Source organism: Colius striatus, chromosome Z (assembly GCF_028858725.1).
Source record: "Colius striatus isolate bColStr4 chromosome Z, bColStr4.1.hap1, whole genome shotgun sequence".
Lineage (NCBI taxonomy): Eukaryota > Metazoa > Chordata > Aves > Coliiformes > Coliidae > Colius > Colius striatus.
Window position 1 is genome coordinate 59,205,336 of NC_084790.1, and position 16,610 is coordinate 59,221,945.

General features: G+C 33.7%; 1 protein-coding gene across 6 annotated transcripts in view; it reads left to right on the top strand.

The window, feature by feature from the left end:
- Positions 1–16,610, top strand: part of CNTLN (centlein) — a 267,553-nt gene that overhangs the window by 226,965 nt on the left and 23,978 nt on the right. For all 6 annotated transcript variants that reach the window (XM_062018635.1, XM_062018636.1, XM_062018632.1 and 3 more), the window contains 5 exons: positions 8,651–8,815; positions 12,092–12,189; positions 13,881–14,007; positions 15,570–15,707; positions 16,074–16,259. In XM_062018635.1, the coding sequence (XP_061874619.1) occupies positions 8,651–8,815; positions 12,092–12,189; positions 13,881–14,007; positions 15,570–15,707; positions 16,074–16,259 (714 nt within the window). The remainder of the gene's footprint in view (positions 1–8,650; positions 8,816–12,091; positions 12,190–13,880; positions 14,008–15,569; positions 15,708–16,073; positions 16,260–16,610) is intronic.

Below are 16,610 nucleotides of genomic sequence, written 5' to 3' on the forward strand. Positions count from 1 at the left end.
GAGTTTTGGTAGTTTTAAAGCCATATTAGTCTGAAGTGCCTGGACTTCATGGACTCAGTTACTGATAGAGAAGTTAGAAGAATTTTTATACTTCTTTACCAATGCTTTGCCCAATCTGATTTTCTCTCCTAAAGTTTTGCTGACAATTAATAAGGTAATCATGAACTGTTGCTGTAGCTTATGCCATTTTTAGCTTTAATTTGTATCGCTCCAAGGTACTTTTAATGTCAAATGTGGCAAGAGCTTCAGTTTCTTTCTCAGCAACAGAGATTATTATGACTAGCCATAGCATATCTCACAGGATTCACAGGCACTGAAAAGGATCGGCTCTTTGGCAGCTGCACTGGTCTGCCTGTGTGCAGTTCTGTTCACTCATCGATTCAGAAGTGGTCCAGTCATTTTTTAGGGCATTGGGTACACCGAAGAGGAATGTCTGACTTTGTCTGTATTCTTATCTCAGTGAGGCAAGCAGAAAAGAATGAGGGAGGTACTAAGAGGCAGTAGCTGTTGGTCTGGTTCAAGCTGGGATATTGAATTGTTGGGGCCTGGGGACAACTGCAATGTTGTCCTCAAACTGTTCATCTATGTAAAAATAATTAATTGCCTAAATGAGTCATAGTGTTGATGTTAAACATGATAACATATATTTAATGTTACATGTTAGGCTGAAAACACTGCTTTTTCTTGTGATGGTCTTTTCAGCTATTTATTAAGTAATGTAAGGAGTACCTTGCCCTAAATTGTTCATTTATTCCTGTAATTTTAGCAAAGGTTCCAATGATTACATAAATTACAAATTAAAGATAAGACTGTGGGGGTTCATTTACAAGAAGCCAGAGATTAATTACGATTTCAATTTATATGTATTACATCATAGTGGTAATTTTAAAATACAATTCAGGAATTTGAAAAATAGTCTTTCATCAGCTTCCTCCATACCTCTTAGAAGTGGCTAGCAACATGTCTTTATTTTCTTATATGGAAATGTAAAGAGTATGTTAATATTTGTACAGTGTCACCTTATTATGACTAGAAAAATTCAATGTTTTTTACCTTGTTTTCTCCCCAACTCTTTGTTATGTATTTCTGGTTTTGTCCTGCTCTATGAGAACATTGAAATTTTGCAGTAATTAAATTTGTTTAATTTAAATGTTTAATTTAAATGTTTTGTTTTTACACAGCTGTTTACACAAATTGATCCAAAAAGTTTCTGAGGACATTTTTTCAGCTTTTGTTGAGATCTGAAGAATGGGATGTTCAATGGGATGTTTAAATGCTCAAATAAAATTAAATGTAGGGATATATTTATAAATTTTGTTCATTTAATATTGCAGTCCACTTCTGAGAATAACTCTGACCTACATATTTTAGTAATTTTTGTCTCACAATACTTATGTCACTTCTTCAAACCTTTATATATTTTAGATAAGTTTTCTGTGACAAAAAATGGCCTTTAACAGTTGAAAAGTTGAGTTGAAAAAATGAAAACACTATATAAAGAGGAGTACAGAGTATGAGAGATGGAAATGCTTTCCCTACAAGCACAGAATTCCTGCCCACTTATATTTGAGATGCAGAAGTACTTCTGTAGAAAATGGTTCACTCTCTAAAACAGATGGAAATGAGGAGAGGTTAAATTAATATTTCACCATTCTTTCAGCTGTTTTGTTTCTTTCTTGCTTATAGATTCTTTTTAAAATAATTTTGATTTTTAAAGGTTACAGCTGTATGCTTTGGAAATAAATGGGTAAATCAAAAGAAAGTTTAAAAATGGTCTATAAAATAGCATTTTCATTTTGATTTCTCTCTATTTTATGTGAGCTATACGGAAAACAGATGGAAGCATTATTAATTTTTTCCCCCGATGAGTTTTAGTGAAGCATATTTGTATGTGTTATCTGAAACATATGAATACTTAGTATTGCTGCTGTTAAATTCGTAATGAGTTGTAGGGATTGTGAAATTCCCTGACTGGCTCTCATGCAAGTAGTTCATTTGCAGTACTTAGATGTGTTAAGATTAAGCAGGGGGAATATGGCAAGCACTATCCCTGACCCTAGATGAAAAATTCAAAATTCTAGCTTTGTGAGTTTGCCCCAACTCTCGTGTTTGTTGAAAATAAGATAAATACTGTGGAATCATGAAAAATTATCTTGCAGTAAAACCTGATCCAAACTGTAAAAGATTGTATGGATTGCATGTCTTATATAGAAAATTCTCAAATAAGTACAAAAGCAAGGAATTCTTGGGGCAAATCTTGTAAATCAGATGGAAGTCTTTGCTTGTATATAACAAAGCTTAATGTGCATGGGTATGATAGATGGTTGGAATACCCAAGTCAACTTGAATGTCTTTAAAGAGCAGTGATGGGCACATGGAAATGTTTGATTTGCACTTCAGTGTCATCTTCACAACTGGATTGCTGTAACATTAAAATATTTTCAAGTGGGACAAAGTTTTGTGAAATGTCTCCAGTTACATATTTGTTTTTAATTGAATTGTCAAAATTATTTTAATGTACCATGTTGTGTCTGTATAAATATTAATACTTCAGAGATGTTAAACTGAGTATGTAAGATATAGCATAATATACTATAATCTTCAATGTTTTTATTTTTAAGAAAAATTAATTTTTCAAGTTCCATTTTTTTTTTTCCCAGAAATATTCTGGCATCTTCACATTGGAAAACTCAATCTCTACAAAATTTAAAGCACATAGTTAGAATCATATAATTGATCGTAATGGAACTACTTATTCAAGTGATGTTACATACATAGTTAATAGTCCTTGTATTCCTTTGAAATTTGCAAGGACAGATGGAGTGCTGCATCTGCTTTAGTACGAAAGCAAGATAGTGCTCTTAATATGTACAGAAATGAGGCATGGGATACAGCAAGATGTACTCATATAGAGACACAAAATGAAAGCTATAGAACATGCCAGCTAAAACAGAATTGCTGCAGGTCAAAACCATTATCTTTGAGTTGTTATCATTATATAGGTGATGTTTCAGAAGCATTTTCATCATGTTAAAAGTTGTTACATATATTATTACTTTTTTTTCTTGTTTTCCATAGTTAATTTTTAAAATCATTCATTACACAATGTCTCACTCTGTACTCAAGCTTGTCTGTTATTTAGAGCAGCAAATGATTTCTTAGAGAATTGGGCCCAGAATGTACTCCTCCAATTCATTTATACATGAGTCTTTGTCTGTTTCTCTGGAACAGATACATGTGTTCTCATCTTGTTCTGTGAGTTATAACTCTTTACAAAAAGAAAATGACAACACAAAGCACAATTTAGAAAAGGACCTATCTGCTCTGATTTATTGATGTTATTTTTTAGTTATTTCTTAAGATGCCACAGCCAGATCAAATGTTCTAGTATTGGGCTTTTATAAATCGTAGGATTAATTTAGCCATAAATTAGGTGTAAAATAGCTGAATTAAAATTACAAGTAAAATATTTGTTTATGAAGTGACATATAATAAAGAGCTGTAAGTCATCATAACTGATGTTTACTCTGATCAGTAGTAGCTCATTATTAAGAAGACATTTGATAAGAGTCTTAGTGCTTATAACTAGATTCCGAATAATAGCTGAATTTATAATTTCTATGCATGAAAGGGCCATTCTGTAAATATCATTGTAAACATTGCTCTTATAAAACTGATAAAATGCAATTGCATTACAGTGGCATTTTCAATATGACAACTGGCTTCTTTCTTTGGTAAAATACTTGAGATGAGGAATATACCTCTTATCTGCATGCTGATATCTGTATTTCTCTGCTGGGAACTAATTTAAACACTTCATAAGAGATTGACATTTTCAGTGCTTAAACATCCTTAAAAGCTGCATTGTTCATTGCAAACCATATTTAGTGTGACCTCATAATAATGTAGCACACCTCAAGTGTCATGCCTGTCTTTACTATGCGCTTTGGAGCTGTGTTCATCTATACCAGACAACTACACTTCAAGGAAAGATTTTAATTTTTTTTTCTTGATAGACAATTAGCAGTAATTAGGAAGATTCACTTCAGTAAGATGTCAACATGAGATTGTTTTAAAAAATTGAATGTCAGTGGCTTTAAAAGAGAGTTTTTTTCCCTGACATAGGTAAGGCATGTGAAACATGAAATGTTAATTTAACTTTTCTACTTATTATTCATGCACAATATTATTTTGTCATTCAGATACTACACTGACAGAGTGCAAAGGGTGTTAAAATAGTGCTGCTAGAATAAAAAGAGGATTAATCTACCATTGGCCAATTAGCCAAAGGGTACTTAATGGTCTCTAAAGGCTACTGAAGTCTAACAACTAGCTAAAGCACTGGCAAAAACTCCTCTGTATTACCTTCATTTGCTTGACATCTTGTAAAACAGTCAGCTGCTGATAACTGCATGTGATTGGAAAAAAAATTCTAACTCTGTGATACAGTAGATTTTGCTAAAATTTCAGGAGAATAAATGACAAATAACTTTTACATATTAGAACTTTTTCTTCTTTCTGAGGGCTTTTTGCTTCAATTTAGGGGTAGGATATGAAGTCACCAAAGACTTCTGTTTCATATTTTGCCTTCATGTCTGGAATACTAAGTAATGAAGCACTTAAAGCACTTGCATGAAAAAAACTTTTCTCTGTATGATCACATTAAGTATGCAGCATAGTTGTCTTTTTAGTCTGGTATCTCCGTTTTCATATTTTCAGATAGCTACATACCATCTTTATTAATTTGAGGGTTTTTTTCCTGTGACCTGTCAGGCAGAGGTAGGTTTTGATTCAAGAGAAAAAAACAGGGTCAAGATTAGTGGGATAGACTCAGTATTTTTTTCCTTGGATATTGTAAATATGTTTAGCATTGTTATAATAATATTTTTATAGATTGTATAAAATCATAAATACCAAACCTTGTGCCTGCAAATAATGTTTTGAAAAGTTCTTTCATGGTTTATGTGTACAACAAGTACTGCTTATCTTCTATTTTTTTCTTGATAAAGCTGAAGCTATGAGAAAATAGCAGACTTTCAGAAATGCAGTGTTAGATTTTAAAATAGAAATTGGTACAGGAGCTATGCATATGGCAAACATATTGTATTACGTTCTGTAGTAAGGTTTCTTGGAGAAAAGAAAAAGGAATATGTTGACTTCAGGTTTCATACAGACATCTGTATACACATTCTAATGTTTTTGTCTGCCAGGATTTTAGGATGGCAAGCTTCATAGTAAATATGATTTTTACACATATCAGAATATTAGTTACAGTTGGATTAGAAAATGAGTAACAAAACAAAGTTATGTCATTGCGTACAAAGGGCTTCATGAATACCTGATTTACATTGTATTTTATAATTTTGCCTAGAAATACATTCTATGTAATATACTCTGCAGTGTAAACATATGGGATTATGTACAGCAGTGTCAGTGCAGTATCAACAACCAGCAACAGAAATGTCATTTTTATACATGACAGTTGCAGTATGAGGGTGAGCGTGCCATGAGCTGAACTAGAAGTTCTTCACAGGATTGTTGTGATGTTGAGGAGCAATAGGCCATTCCAGGAGCTTCCTACATTAATCTGTTGGGCCTTCCACCTAGCTGTCATTCTGGGTAGAGGGTTTATGGGAAAAACCCTTGCTGAGTCACTGGAAGTCTTTCATTTGCTACATAGAAACAGATTTGATCACTTATCCCTTTGTGTACAGAAGAACTGAGTGTCATGGGTATACTAGGAGTAAGGGGATTAAAATAGACGGATGTTAAAATATCGAATCCGTAAACAGCTGTTAAGCCAAAACACTCCAGAGGAAGTGCAGCAGTCAAAGGCCGCTACATCATGGAGGAACAGCAGTAGCCTGCCTTTACCAACATCTGGTCTAGCTGGTGTTTAAGATTCTACCTTTCATCTTGGTGACCTGTTCCCCTGGCGTAAATCCCTTTTACTCTGTCACTCAGGATTTGCGTGCATGGTAGCACACACACAAAAAACCTTCTGTATCTAAAAAAAAGCGACTGGTGAGAGACAGCAGGGTAATGAACTTGTTTCTTAAGTAAGTAGATGCAAGGAATATCTTTTAGGCATGAATATCTTTTAGGCTTGGGCAGGGAGCCTGTTTTTCACATCCTCCATGGAATTCTATAGGATTTCACATACTCTTTCAATATATTGCAGACAGAAGAATAACACAATAGAATTATCAATGCTACAACACTATTTACATTGTCTCCAGAGCTGTTAAGTGACTGCCTTCTTGTTATCTCTGATTGCAATTGGGTGTCTGTCTTTGCTTTTGCAAGTTAAGGGGGTGTTTGTCTTGTACATCGTACACTAATTTCACTTCGCCTCTGTTGTTCTGATGCTGTTACTGAATTTATGTACAAGCGTATTTTAAATAATATTTTTCTGTCTCCTCACCTAAGTAAATTCTATAACCAACACAGCACTGTACACTTTGGCACCTGTCCCATGAAAGCCCTTTTTTTTTCCTGTCATTTTCAGGAATGTGGTCACTGCAGTCACAGCATTTTAGATCAGGTGCATTTTGGCAGCAGCAGTAGCCTAAGAGACTTCTGAGAGTTACGAGCTATCTTGGGCAGATATGGGGGCATTTCTAATTTTAATCAGAGATATTGATCTACTATGATTTTTCTCTTTTTGCTTTGCTTTTTATGAATAATTTATTATAGAGACATTGAATCATGAAATTCTGCATGTAGAAATATTGGCTGTAATGGACAAATTAACCTAATCTTCATGTCCTTCTATACTATATCTTTCTATACTACTACTGGTTTTGCTTATTAAAGTAGCCTTCATTTTCTTTTTTACTCAAATTGTACTAATTGTGAGAATAATAATCAGATTAACGAATAGCCAATTAGAAAACACATTAACATTATTTATCTTTTGTCCAGTAATGACAGCAGACATATAGGAGAATGGGAAAATTAACCCGTTTTCAAAGAGCAGTACTTTTGAAAACTGCCTGTTGACTTTTATAAGTGCACTGAAGTGTGAAATACTGTTAGAGCTTTGACTTTAAATACAGGATGCATTTTCTTACGTCTGTGATTTTATTTTAACCTAATGCAAAATCTACAAGCATTCTCTTATCATTCATAATGGGAGTAAGAATTACTGTAAGTAGTTTTTCTTTTATTTGGGTATATGTGTGATCTTCAGGTGATCAGCATGGAAGTATATGTTTATATAAACTCATGTATATAAGAAGTTTTTTCTAATAATATCAGACAGTGTAAAATTAATTTTTCACTTAAATAATAAAATGCTTGGAAATAGAATACTAGCTTTAACTTTCTCTCACCCATGTGTTTTTGTGTACCAGCATAGAATCACACACACGTTTTGTTGTTTAAAGCTGTAGTATCTTCTCTGGTTTCTTATCAGAGTTTTTAACAAGAGAACATTTGGGGTTTTCTTTGTACCTGGGGAGATCTCAATACCATTTTGTATAATTGTTCTTTGTGTTAAACATATCAGTCTTCTTTGGAGTAATAAAATAGGACTGTAGTTACCCTTGTAAGGAGCATGGTTGTTAGGCCATTGTTCACTTTTGGCTGATGACAGTTTCATGGAAGTTAACCAGTAGCATGAACATTATTTCAGTTCTCCTTTTTGCAGAACAGTATTTGATATTATTTAAATTAAATAAAATATTTTGTTTAAAATGTTACCTATATGAAGAGTACTACAAAATGTATTGTTACATAGATTGAATAAGTCTTGTCAGTTGTCAATCAAGTGTAACAAGACTGAGAGTTTGTTTTCATGTTATTTATTTGAACTAAATCCCTAACAAGTCTTGTCTGCTAATTGGACTTAGCATTTATGTTGCTAAATGAGAAGCATTTTGGCTGCAGTATAGGGTGGTAAGACCTACCCAGTGGAATAAACAACTAACATCTGTTATCCTGTCCTGCTCCAGCTTGGCTTTTACCACTTAAGTACCTCAGCCCTAGAGTCAAGGTTATGGAATATGTGGTTCTCTGGCTATGGTGCATATATATGAAGGGGAAGAAATAACACAACATGAGTAAAGAACAGCCAACCAGAAGATATTTAGTACAGCTGGTCCACTTTGCTTTAACCTCTACAAGCCCTACAAATATCAAAACAAAAGCCAAGAGAAGGGTTTATTTTTTATAGCAGTTGTCAACACAGCAGTTGCAGTGAGCTTGCAGTGGTCACTGTTAAAACAGATTTAACATTTAACCACCTTCAATACACTTTAGTGTCCGAGACACCTTGATATTTCTTCATGCTCTGGGTAGAAATAATTGCTGAATCCCAGGGAGGCTGTAGGTAAATAGGTTTCAAGAGTAACTGCTGTTACAGTTTTGTATGAAATTTTTGCTTCTTATGGTAAAGATAACAATGTATACAGCCAAAATTTAATTGCCCTACTTTTTTTAAAAAAATGCTTGGTTTTAATGTTAGTTTTCTTTCCTGACAGATTAGTCTTTGCGTGGACTAGATAATTCAAACAACAGCTATGCCATACAATTGCAGATAATGTATGTTTCATTCCTCTTGAATTCTGAACTGGAGAAGCATCTTGTATGATAGAGCATAAATATTTTTAGGATGCAATAGTGATTGTTTCTTCTGTTTGTAAAACAGGTGCTGACCTCCAACATGGCCAAGTGGCAACAGGAGAAGGAAAATTTACGAAGATTATTGAAGTTGAGAGAACACCTGTCTCAAGCTGCTGGCAAGAGTGAAACCACACCAGCTTCTTCAAAAAACATTGATTTAGAGATGAAACAGCTGCAGTGCAAACTTAAGGTGGCACAACAGATTATCTAGTGCGGAGGATAATTCGTATGAACAGTATTTCATAACTGGGTCAACCAGATACACATATACTCATTTAGGCATATCATTTGTATCTTAGCCAATGAGTAGGTGTTAGACAGCCTTTGATGTTAGGCAGAAATTTAGTCATAAGCAGGAGAATTGAAAGTTACAATTAAAACAATTTCTACAGATCCAATAGGCCAGATAGTGATTGCTGGGATTTTGCACAATGATTAAATGCACCTGTTGGAAAGCACTGTGGCCTTACTTTGGTGAAAACTGTGCTGATTCCTTCCTTCCTTTAAGGAGATAAGCAATAGCTATCTGTAAAAGGAGAGCAGAGAATTTGACCTTATAGGTCGACTCATGTAATCTAATGGTGTTAGGTTACTTATGTGTCACTACTATTCTTGTCTTCAAAGATATATCATTCTTTTTGTATTCATACCTTTGTAAATTAGCTGGTAGGAAAATACTAACTTCATTTCATTTTTCAGTCTCCAGTGATTGTGTTACATATGCATGGTGTAGATGCTGGACTGTGCTGATCTGAGAGCCTTCTCAGCAGGTGGCTTGTTTCAAACCTATTAATTCTTTCTCTCTTCTTTCTGGAGGAAACATATGCAACAGAATGTCTTAAGGTTGTTTGGGGTTTTTTTTTCCCCATAATTTTATGTTTAATATTTGAGGAAAGAGAAGAGGTCAAAGTGGTACAGCTTCTTGCTGTAAGAAGAAACAGCACTCTAGCAAGCTGGTTGCCAAAGGATAAACTAGAAGAAAAGGCCACATGAGCAATATACCTATCTCTTTCTCTGAGTACTGTATTAGTTGTGCTAGCGCAAGAGATGTGGATTGTGCTTAAATCCCTTAGCTGTTTATGGCAATCATGGTATTACAGATCTATAGCACATTGAATATATAACATCTAAATTCAGGGATTAGTAAAGGTAGGTCAGATTGATAAAGAGATGAGGGCAGCAGAGATTAGCCATGAAAAGGCACGTAACTTGATCTACTTTAATTATGAGAAAGAGATCTTGAAACCATATAGGCCAGCTTCTTCAGTGTTGATTTTAAATCTGATTTTGACTAATATGCTTTTGTTGCTGGTGATTGGTAACTTCTATTAATTAGGGTTGTTCCTTTTAAATAAGAGTCTTCATTACCTGTAGACCTGGTAGTCAATTGATTTATGAAAGTAAGAAAAATTAAAAATGGAGATTTTTTGGTGAAATACTCTGAGAGTATTAGTCATGCTAGAAGCCTACTCTGTTTGTCTGCTATATGTGAAATGCAAAGTATATTGCTGTAAAATTAAAGGAGGTTTTTGGTTCTTCAGCAAAGGAAACATTTAGCAAGCATATATTAATCCGGTGTCAAAAAAACTACCAGAACTTTTAATTCCTATGAAAAGATGTATTACATTTTTAATGTAAAAAACAAATCTCATGTGAAAAGCTGCATTTAGAGTAAACAAAATCTGTGTCTCCAAACCCAGATTAGCAGAGTAAATTCACTGATTGCTGCATAGGATGAGAGTTTTGACTAAAAGGGCCTCAAAAATTACTTAAGTCAAGTAACTGAAACTCTTAGGTTTATTTTGACCTAATAATGTTTCAAAGATTTAAGTCCTAAAAGGTGTTTGTAGCAGAAATTCATAATGATTGTCAACTGTTGTTCCAGGCTATCTACCATACTTAAAAGTGAAATTCGAAGTTATGCACCTAAATGTCTGAATGTGGAAGCAGCAAAAGCTTTCTTTTATAGCGCAAAGTTTCAAAGTACCTTTCTTTTTTTTTAATTATTTTTTTTCTAAGAGATATCTTTGTAGTGTTTGTTTATGTTGTATGAAATGACACTTTGTATCTTTGCCAACAGAAAGAAAAATGTTAAGTGTAGGCATTGAGTTTGGAAACAGAATACCATAAGCATATGTCTTTTCCTCTGAGCATGTGCAGAGGCACACCTAAGTACTCAAGATCATATCTGGTGTGTAAACCGTGTAACTGGATGCTGTGCTTCACACTGATGAAGCTCAGGCTCAACAAACAAGTCTCAGGAAGCTCCAGAATTTTCTGTTAGCATACATAATTTTAACAATTTTCTGGTTATACCTCACATTATAATAATAGTAAATAGACTAGGCAAGTTATTAAGAACAATATTTTATGTCTAACTATGCACACAAGAATATATACTCCCCTTGAGGTACACAGAGTTATGTACAGTACTGCCATTAATGCTAATAGGTGTTACAAGTCTGTACTGAGCAGAGAAATCCTCCTAAAATATCTTTGTTTACAACATATCTGATCTGTTCACTTATTGTTTATATATAATGAGTAAAAAGCCCTGTACTAAAGTACAGTGGCTGACCCTGCATACATGTTTGCACACATGTTTTTTGAACATACATTTGAGTATCTTTGGCAACACCTTTTGGAGTTCTGAAATATCTATATACACATAGGTTTGGGCTGCCATTTTCAGCAATGGCATTCAATGGATATGCTAAGATGGCTACTTAGTTAAATTTAAAGTAGTTAAATTTCATGGTTCTGCCTCTGTAGAGTGATTGTTTTTCTGCATTTAAGTCTTCGGTAGATTATCTGTGTGTCAGCATAGAGGAACTGAGGCTTCTTTTTTTTACTTCCTACTATGTACTATGAGGAAAGGCCTAGGTGGTGTAGCATACCTAATGGATCATACCTTTTTGTAAGTAAAGGCAGGATTTTTGTTAGTATGGGCAAGTAGAAGCATCTTTGTCTTGTGCTTTGAGTTTCAAGAGACACAAAAACAACCGCTCCTGTAGATTTCTTGTATTTCTAAATGTACAAGGTGAAAGGGATTATTGGAGATTTTTGCTCTGGAGATACAGGCTCTTGTGCTGTAGAACTATACCATTCAAGGATGGCAGTTCAAATGAAGATCCAGTTTTATTTGTCTTCTTTTCTGTTACCTTTTCTTCATCTGACCATGCTATGACATGTGTGCTCCTGATAGGTGCATTGGGCTAGCAGGTGTCCTGGGAAACAATTATACATTGTTAGAGCAATGGAGAATTACTGATTTTGATCGTATTTTCAAATGAATATATTTTTGCTTAAGTATTGCTAGAAAGTAAGAATGTTGCTTTTGTACCAGTTAATTTCTAAGAGAAAAAATATACAGAAGTTTGTACAGACAGTTATTTCATACAGATTTAATGTTGACCTCGATAATATTCAGTCTGCTTAGTTAATTTAAAAATATTTCTCGATATAGAATTCGAATAATGAAATCACTAAGCAATCGACCACCATTAAGTCACTAAAAAACGAAGTCCAGGAAAAAGAACAACGGATTCGGGAACTACAAGCTAAGTACGTTCACTCTTCTATCCATTGTGTTTGCTGCCACCCAGTGGCGTCTCTGTAATTGTTACAACGTGAACCATTAAATAGATTTTTAAAAGAATGTTTCATTCTTCTTTTTATTGCGATCTTGCACACTTTTACAAGGTCTTTTTTAGAAGCCGGGGTAGCACATGCTAAAACTGTTTTATTTGAACTGCTGAGTGATTAGTGAGCTACAGTGTCTGTATTGGGATAAAATCAAGACCCAGAGTAGACTGTTTTATCCTTGAGATAAGTCTAAATGAATTCCTCAGCACAGTTAAACACGGTCTTTCAAATACACTAATTCTTTGCCTAGGGGCTAAGAGATGTGTCAAGGTTCAAGCGCTTAAACAAGATTAAAAGTCCAGTCATATTCATGAAAAGTTCAAAAGGACAGTTGTGTTTGTTTATATTTTAATCGATTAACGTTTACTACTTATTTGGGTACTCATATATACTGTTGTGAGATATGCAATTGTGATTTTTGTTCTGCCTACTTTAACTGATTTACCATTTTTCAAATGTATTACTATATAAACAAGCTATTTTTGTCTGTCCCAAAGCTTAATTCCTCTAACCACCATTTTTTTCTTTTGTTGTTGAAAAAATGCAGTTAACTTACCTGAATTTAGTACCTTTCAAAAACAGAGAACTCTTAAAATTGTTAAATTGTCTACATTGTGTATTTTCTGTTCCAAAGTAAAACTAAATTTTTCTACCATAAGACTCAAATTTTAAACAGAGTTCCTGGTTTTCTTTCTTCCTTTACGAAACTGAGACTATTTTTTCGTAAAGTATAAGATATAACCAGCAAAATAACATCAATAGTATAATTGTGAAATAAATTAAAGATATTTTAAGCTACACTGTTTTCCTGGGCTTTTGATACCATAGTTGACATGGTATCAACAATATTTTATTCCTGAATATCTTGCCATCATGTTCATTTGGCTTTCATTAAAAAAAAAAAAAAAAAAGGAAGTCTGAACATGTTCCAGTGTTGCTTGTGCTTATATTTAAAATATTTACATCATAACATTAGAGGCATAATATAAGGGAGAACTTGCTTATTGAAAAGAGATTACGTTGTAGAATGTGAGAGCTTCTTTTTTGAAAAGTTTCTGAAAAATACTGATTTCTAGGTTTTGCAGTTTTTAAGAGTTATTATCATATCTGATAAGTGGCAGGGATAGAGATTTTTCTTGCATTTCTGTATATTACTTACTTGGATGAAAGGAGACTTCCCCCTTTCACTTTCTATTGAAAGTAATTTTATACCAAATAATACTTGGATAATACCTGCTTGAGACATCAAAGAAATTTAATTCATTAAATTTTGTCTGTTCAACAAGGTTTTTTGCCCTTTTTTGATAATAGCTTAAGAAGAATTATTATGGTTTCAGATCAGATAAGCTAGAATGTAAACCACAGCAAAAAGCAATTCACTCAAAAATTGCATATTTAGAAATAAGTCTTTTTAATAAAAGTTTTGAAACTGTTTTTAATGGTTTAGAATAAGGTAAATTGCAAGAATTGCATCAGCTTTTATCTAAAAAAATATTCTAAAGCTGAAGGAATGATACTGTGTCTACTGCATTTCTATTTTTCATTGTTTAAAATAGTTGCATATTAACAATATTTTCTAGCAGTAACATGCAGTGTAACTTCTCTTCTAGGATTTCACAGTTGGAGAGAAACCTTTATATGAAACGACAGTTCATAGAAGACCTAAAATCTCGTCTAAAAGCAAATCAGGAAAAAGAGAAAACCTGTAATGAAACATTAGAAAATCTTGAGAGAAAGGTACTTCTCTTTTTTTGCAATTGATAGTTTTAGCAACAGCAAAAACTGGAGGATTTAGAGAAGTTATTTCAACACTATTTACTAAATCAAATTTAAGCAAACAAATACAGTTAATTTAAGGATGTAATTCCCTCCACTGTCATTTGTATGAAATCAGTATATCGTAAAAGTTTGGATGGATTCAGTGTAATTTTCATGTGTGTTTGTAAGATGTATAATTAAATATTAAAGTATTCAGAACACTGAGTTGCAAGGAAATGCTGTAAGTAGTGAGATCTGGTAAGCTCATAAAATACAGTAGACCTTAAACAAGGGTGATATTACAAGACGTATGCTAATGAAATCCATGCGCCTTTCCTGGCTAGAGTAGTTAAGTGCTTTAATACGTTAATCTGTTTCCCACTGCAATGTTATGAATGATTGAAGTTGTTAACTTAATGAAATTCTGTCTATGTAAGTAGGCTTAAGCTCAACAGCAAGTTATTTTCTCCTGCAAAATTCTAGGAGTATTTCATTGAAGCTAAGCAAACTTGTTTACCATAGTTCTGTATTGTCCAGCCAATGTATTGCACTTTGGCCTTTAATATCTGAAAAAGATAATGACATTTGGCTGTCTATGAGGTTATGCAGATCCCAAAACAAAAACAATTTGCCTGTTTGCTTCTGTTTTCCTAAAATGTGGGTCCTTGCTGAATGTCACAAGCACTATTTCTGCTTGTAGTCCTATAGCCCTAGAAAGAGTTACTGCCTTACTCTCTATGACAAAGATCAGTTGTTACTAAGAAATCTTCAGAGAGTGGGAGCATAAGGAAGCTGAAGAGCTAAAGTATGAAATTACAGAAATACCCAGTTTTTGGTTTTAGATGAAAGACTTAGAATGGAACAATGTACTCTAATACTATTCTTTGAGTATTTTCACTACTGTGTTTCTCAGATTCCAGAGAATCAAATTCCATACATTTTGATTATTCCATGAGGAAAATCAACTTGATAAATTTTACATTATCTACAGCGGAAGATCAAAGGAATTCCCTGTTACTCAATATTGTCAGGAAAACTTTGTGATTAATACTGTCTGGAGAGCTGAATGATTTTGTAGGAGCATAGGTCTATTTCATTTTACCCCAAATCAGTGTTTGCATTGTATGTCAAAATGATAATAATTACCTAAGAAGCTTTACAGACTGTTAACTTCTAGACAGTTATCATTTACTCAGTTGAGTTTTAATTAATGTTTTTACCTCTGATAGAAGAAATGAGTGGAGGTTTTAGTTTTCTCCCTTTTGTACACACTGTAACAGTAAAATATATACAAACAAACAGCTCGGCAATGAAAATGGTTTCTTTATACATAATACAACTCAAAATTTATGCAACAAGAATCTGTGCAAACTGATCTCTACTGGATTAGCAGTAAAAGACTACAAATTCAGAAGAAAGTATTGTAATGAATTTTTTTTTAAATACATGTATGTTTATGCAATATAGCTGAGCTTAGTTTTAATTTTGTATTATGTTTTGTATCTTAACAGTCAATTGCTCTTGACCTTTTTCTGTTTCAGGTAAAAGCACTGAGTGAAGACTGTTCAAACAAAAAAACTTCCATTGACTCACTGAAACAAAGACTTAGGATTGCTGCAAAAGAAAAGTCTCAGTATGAGCACATGTTTCACAAAGCTAAAGATGACTTGGAGAAAAAGGTATATCAGAGTTATGATGGCTCCACTATGGAACTTTTTCATACCTGACTTTCAAATGAAAAGTTGCAAAGTCATCAGCTTAGGCTTTTTGAATCAAAACAGGGGAAAAAAGAGCAGAATAGGAGTGATGTGTTTCTCTGATTTGATTCAGTCATATCACTGAAATTTGGGTGCTGAAACATGGATTTAAAGACTGAAAATGAAATTACTTTTTTTTTCATTAAATTACATTTTATGTTGCAAGTAGAATATTCTGTGATATTAACCATTGTATGGGAGGTTGGTTTATTCATTCACTTGTGGTCTATTATACTTGTCTATCAGCTTTTATCAAATCACTGCTGTTTCTCTGTGGATGTATTTCAGGATCTCGAGCTTACCAGTCTTGAGAGCAAAATGACTGAGACCGAATATGCCATGACTGAACTTGAGACTGCTGCATCTCAACAACTGCAAGACTTGGCTAAGCAGAGTGGACAGGCTTTTGAAACTGTACAGAAGAAGCTGCAGCTCACCAGTGACAAAGTAGAAGAGTTCATGACATTTGTGAAGGTTTGAGTTTTGATTTTGTTTTGAGAATTCAACTAAATAAAGGTGTTACTGAGTGAGAGCAAAACATAACAGATTAAATTAGGCTAATCTTTGGTGCATTTCTTGTCCAGGAGTGATCGTTGAAGTTCCTGCACTGGCCTGGTATAAGCCCTGAACTGATATGAATGGGGAGAAAGAGTTAATGGCTCTGATCTCTCTGACAGACTTCTGAAGACTTCCATAATTTTTATTGCTCATCTTCTTGTATATGACTGCAAGTGTACTTGTTCCCATGAAAAAGTCCTTAGTTGTATAGCAGGTTACAGAAAAAAAAATCCCAACACATTTAAGAAAATAGTTCGTATCTGCTGA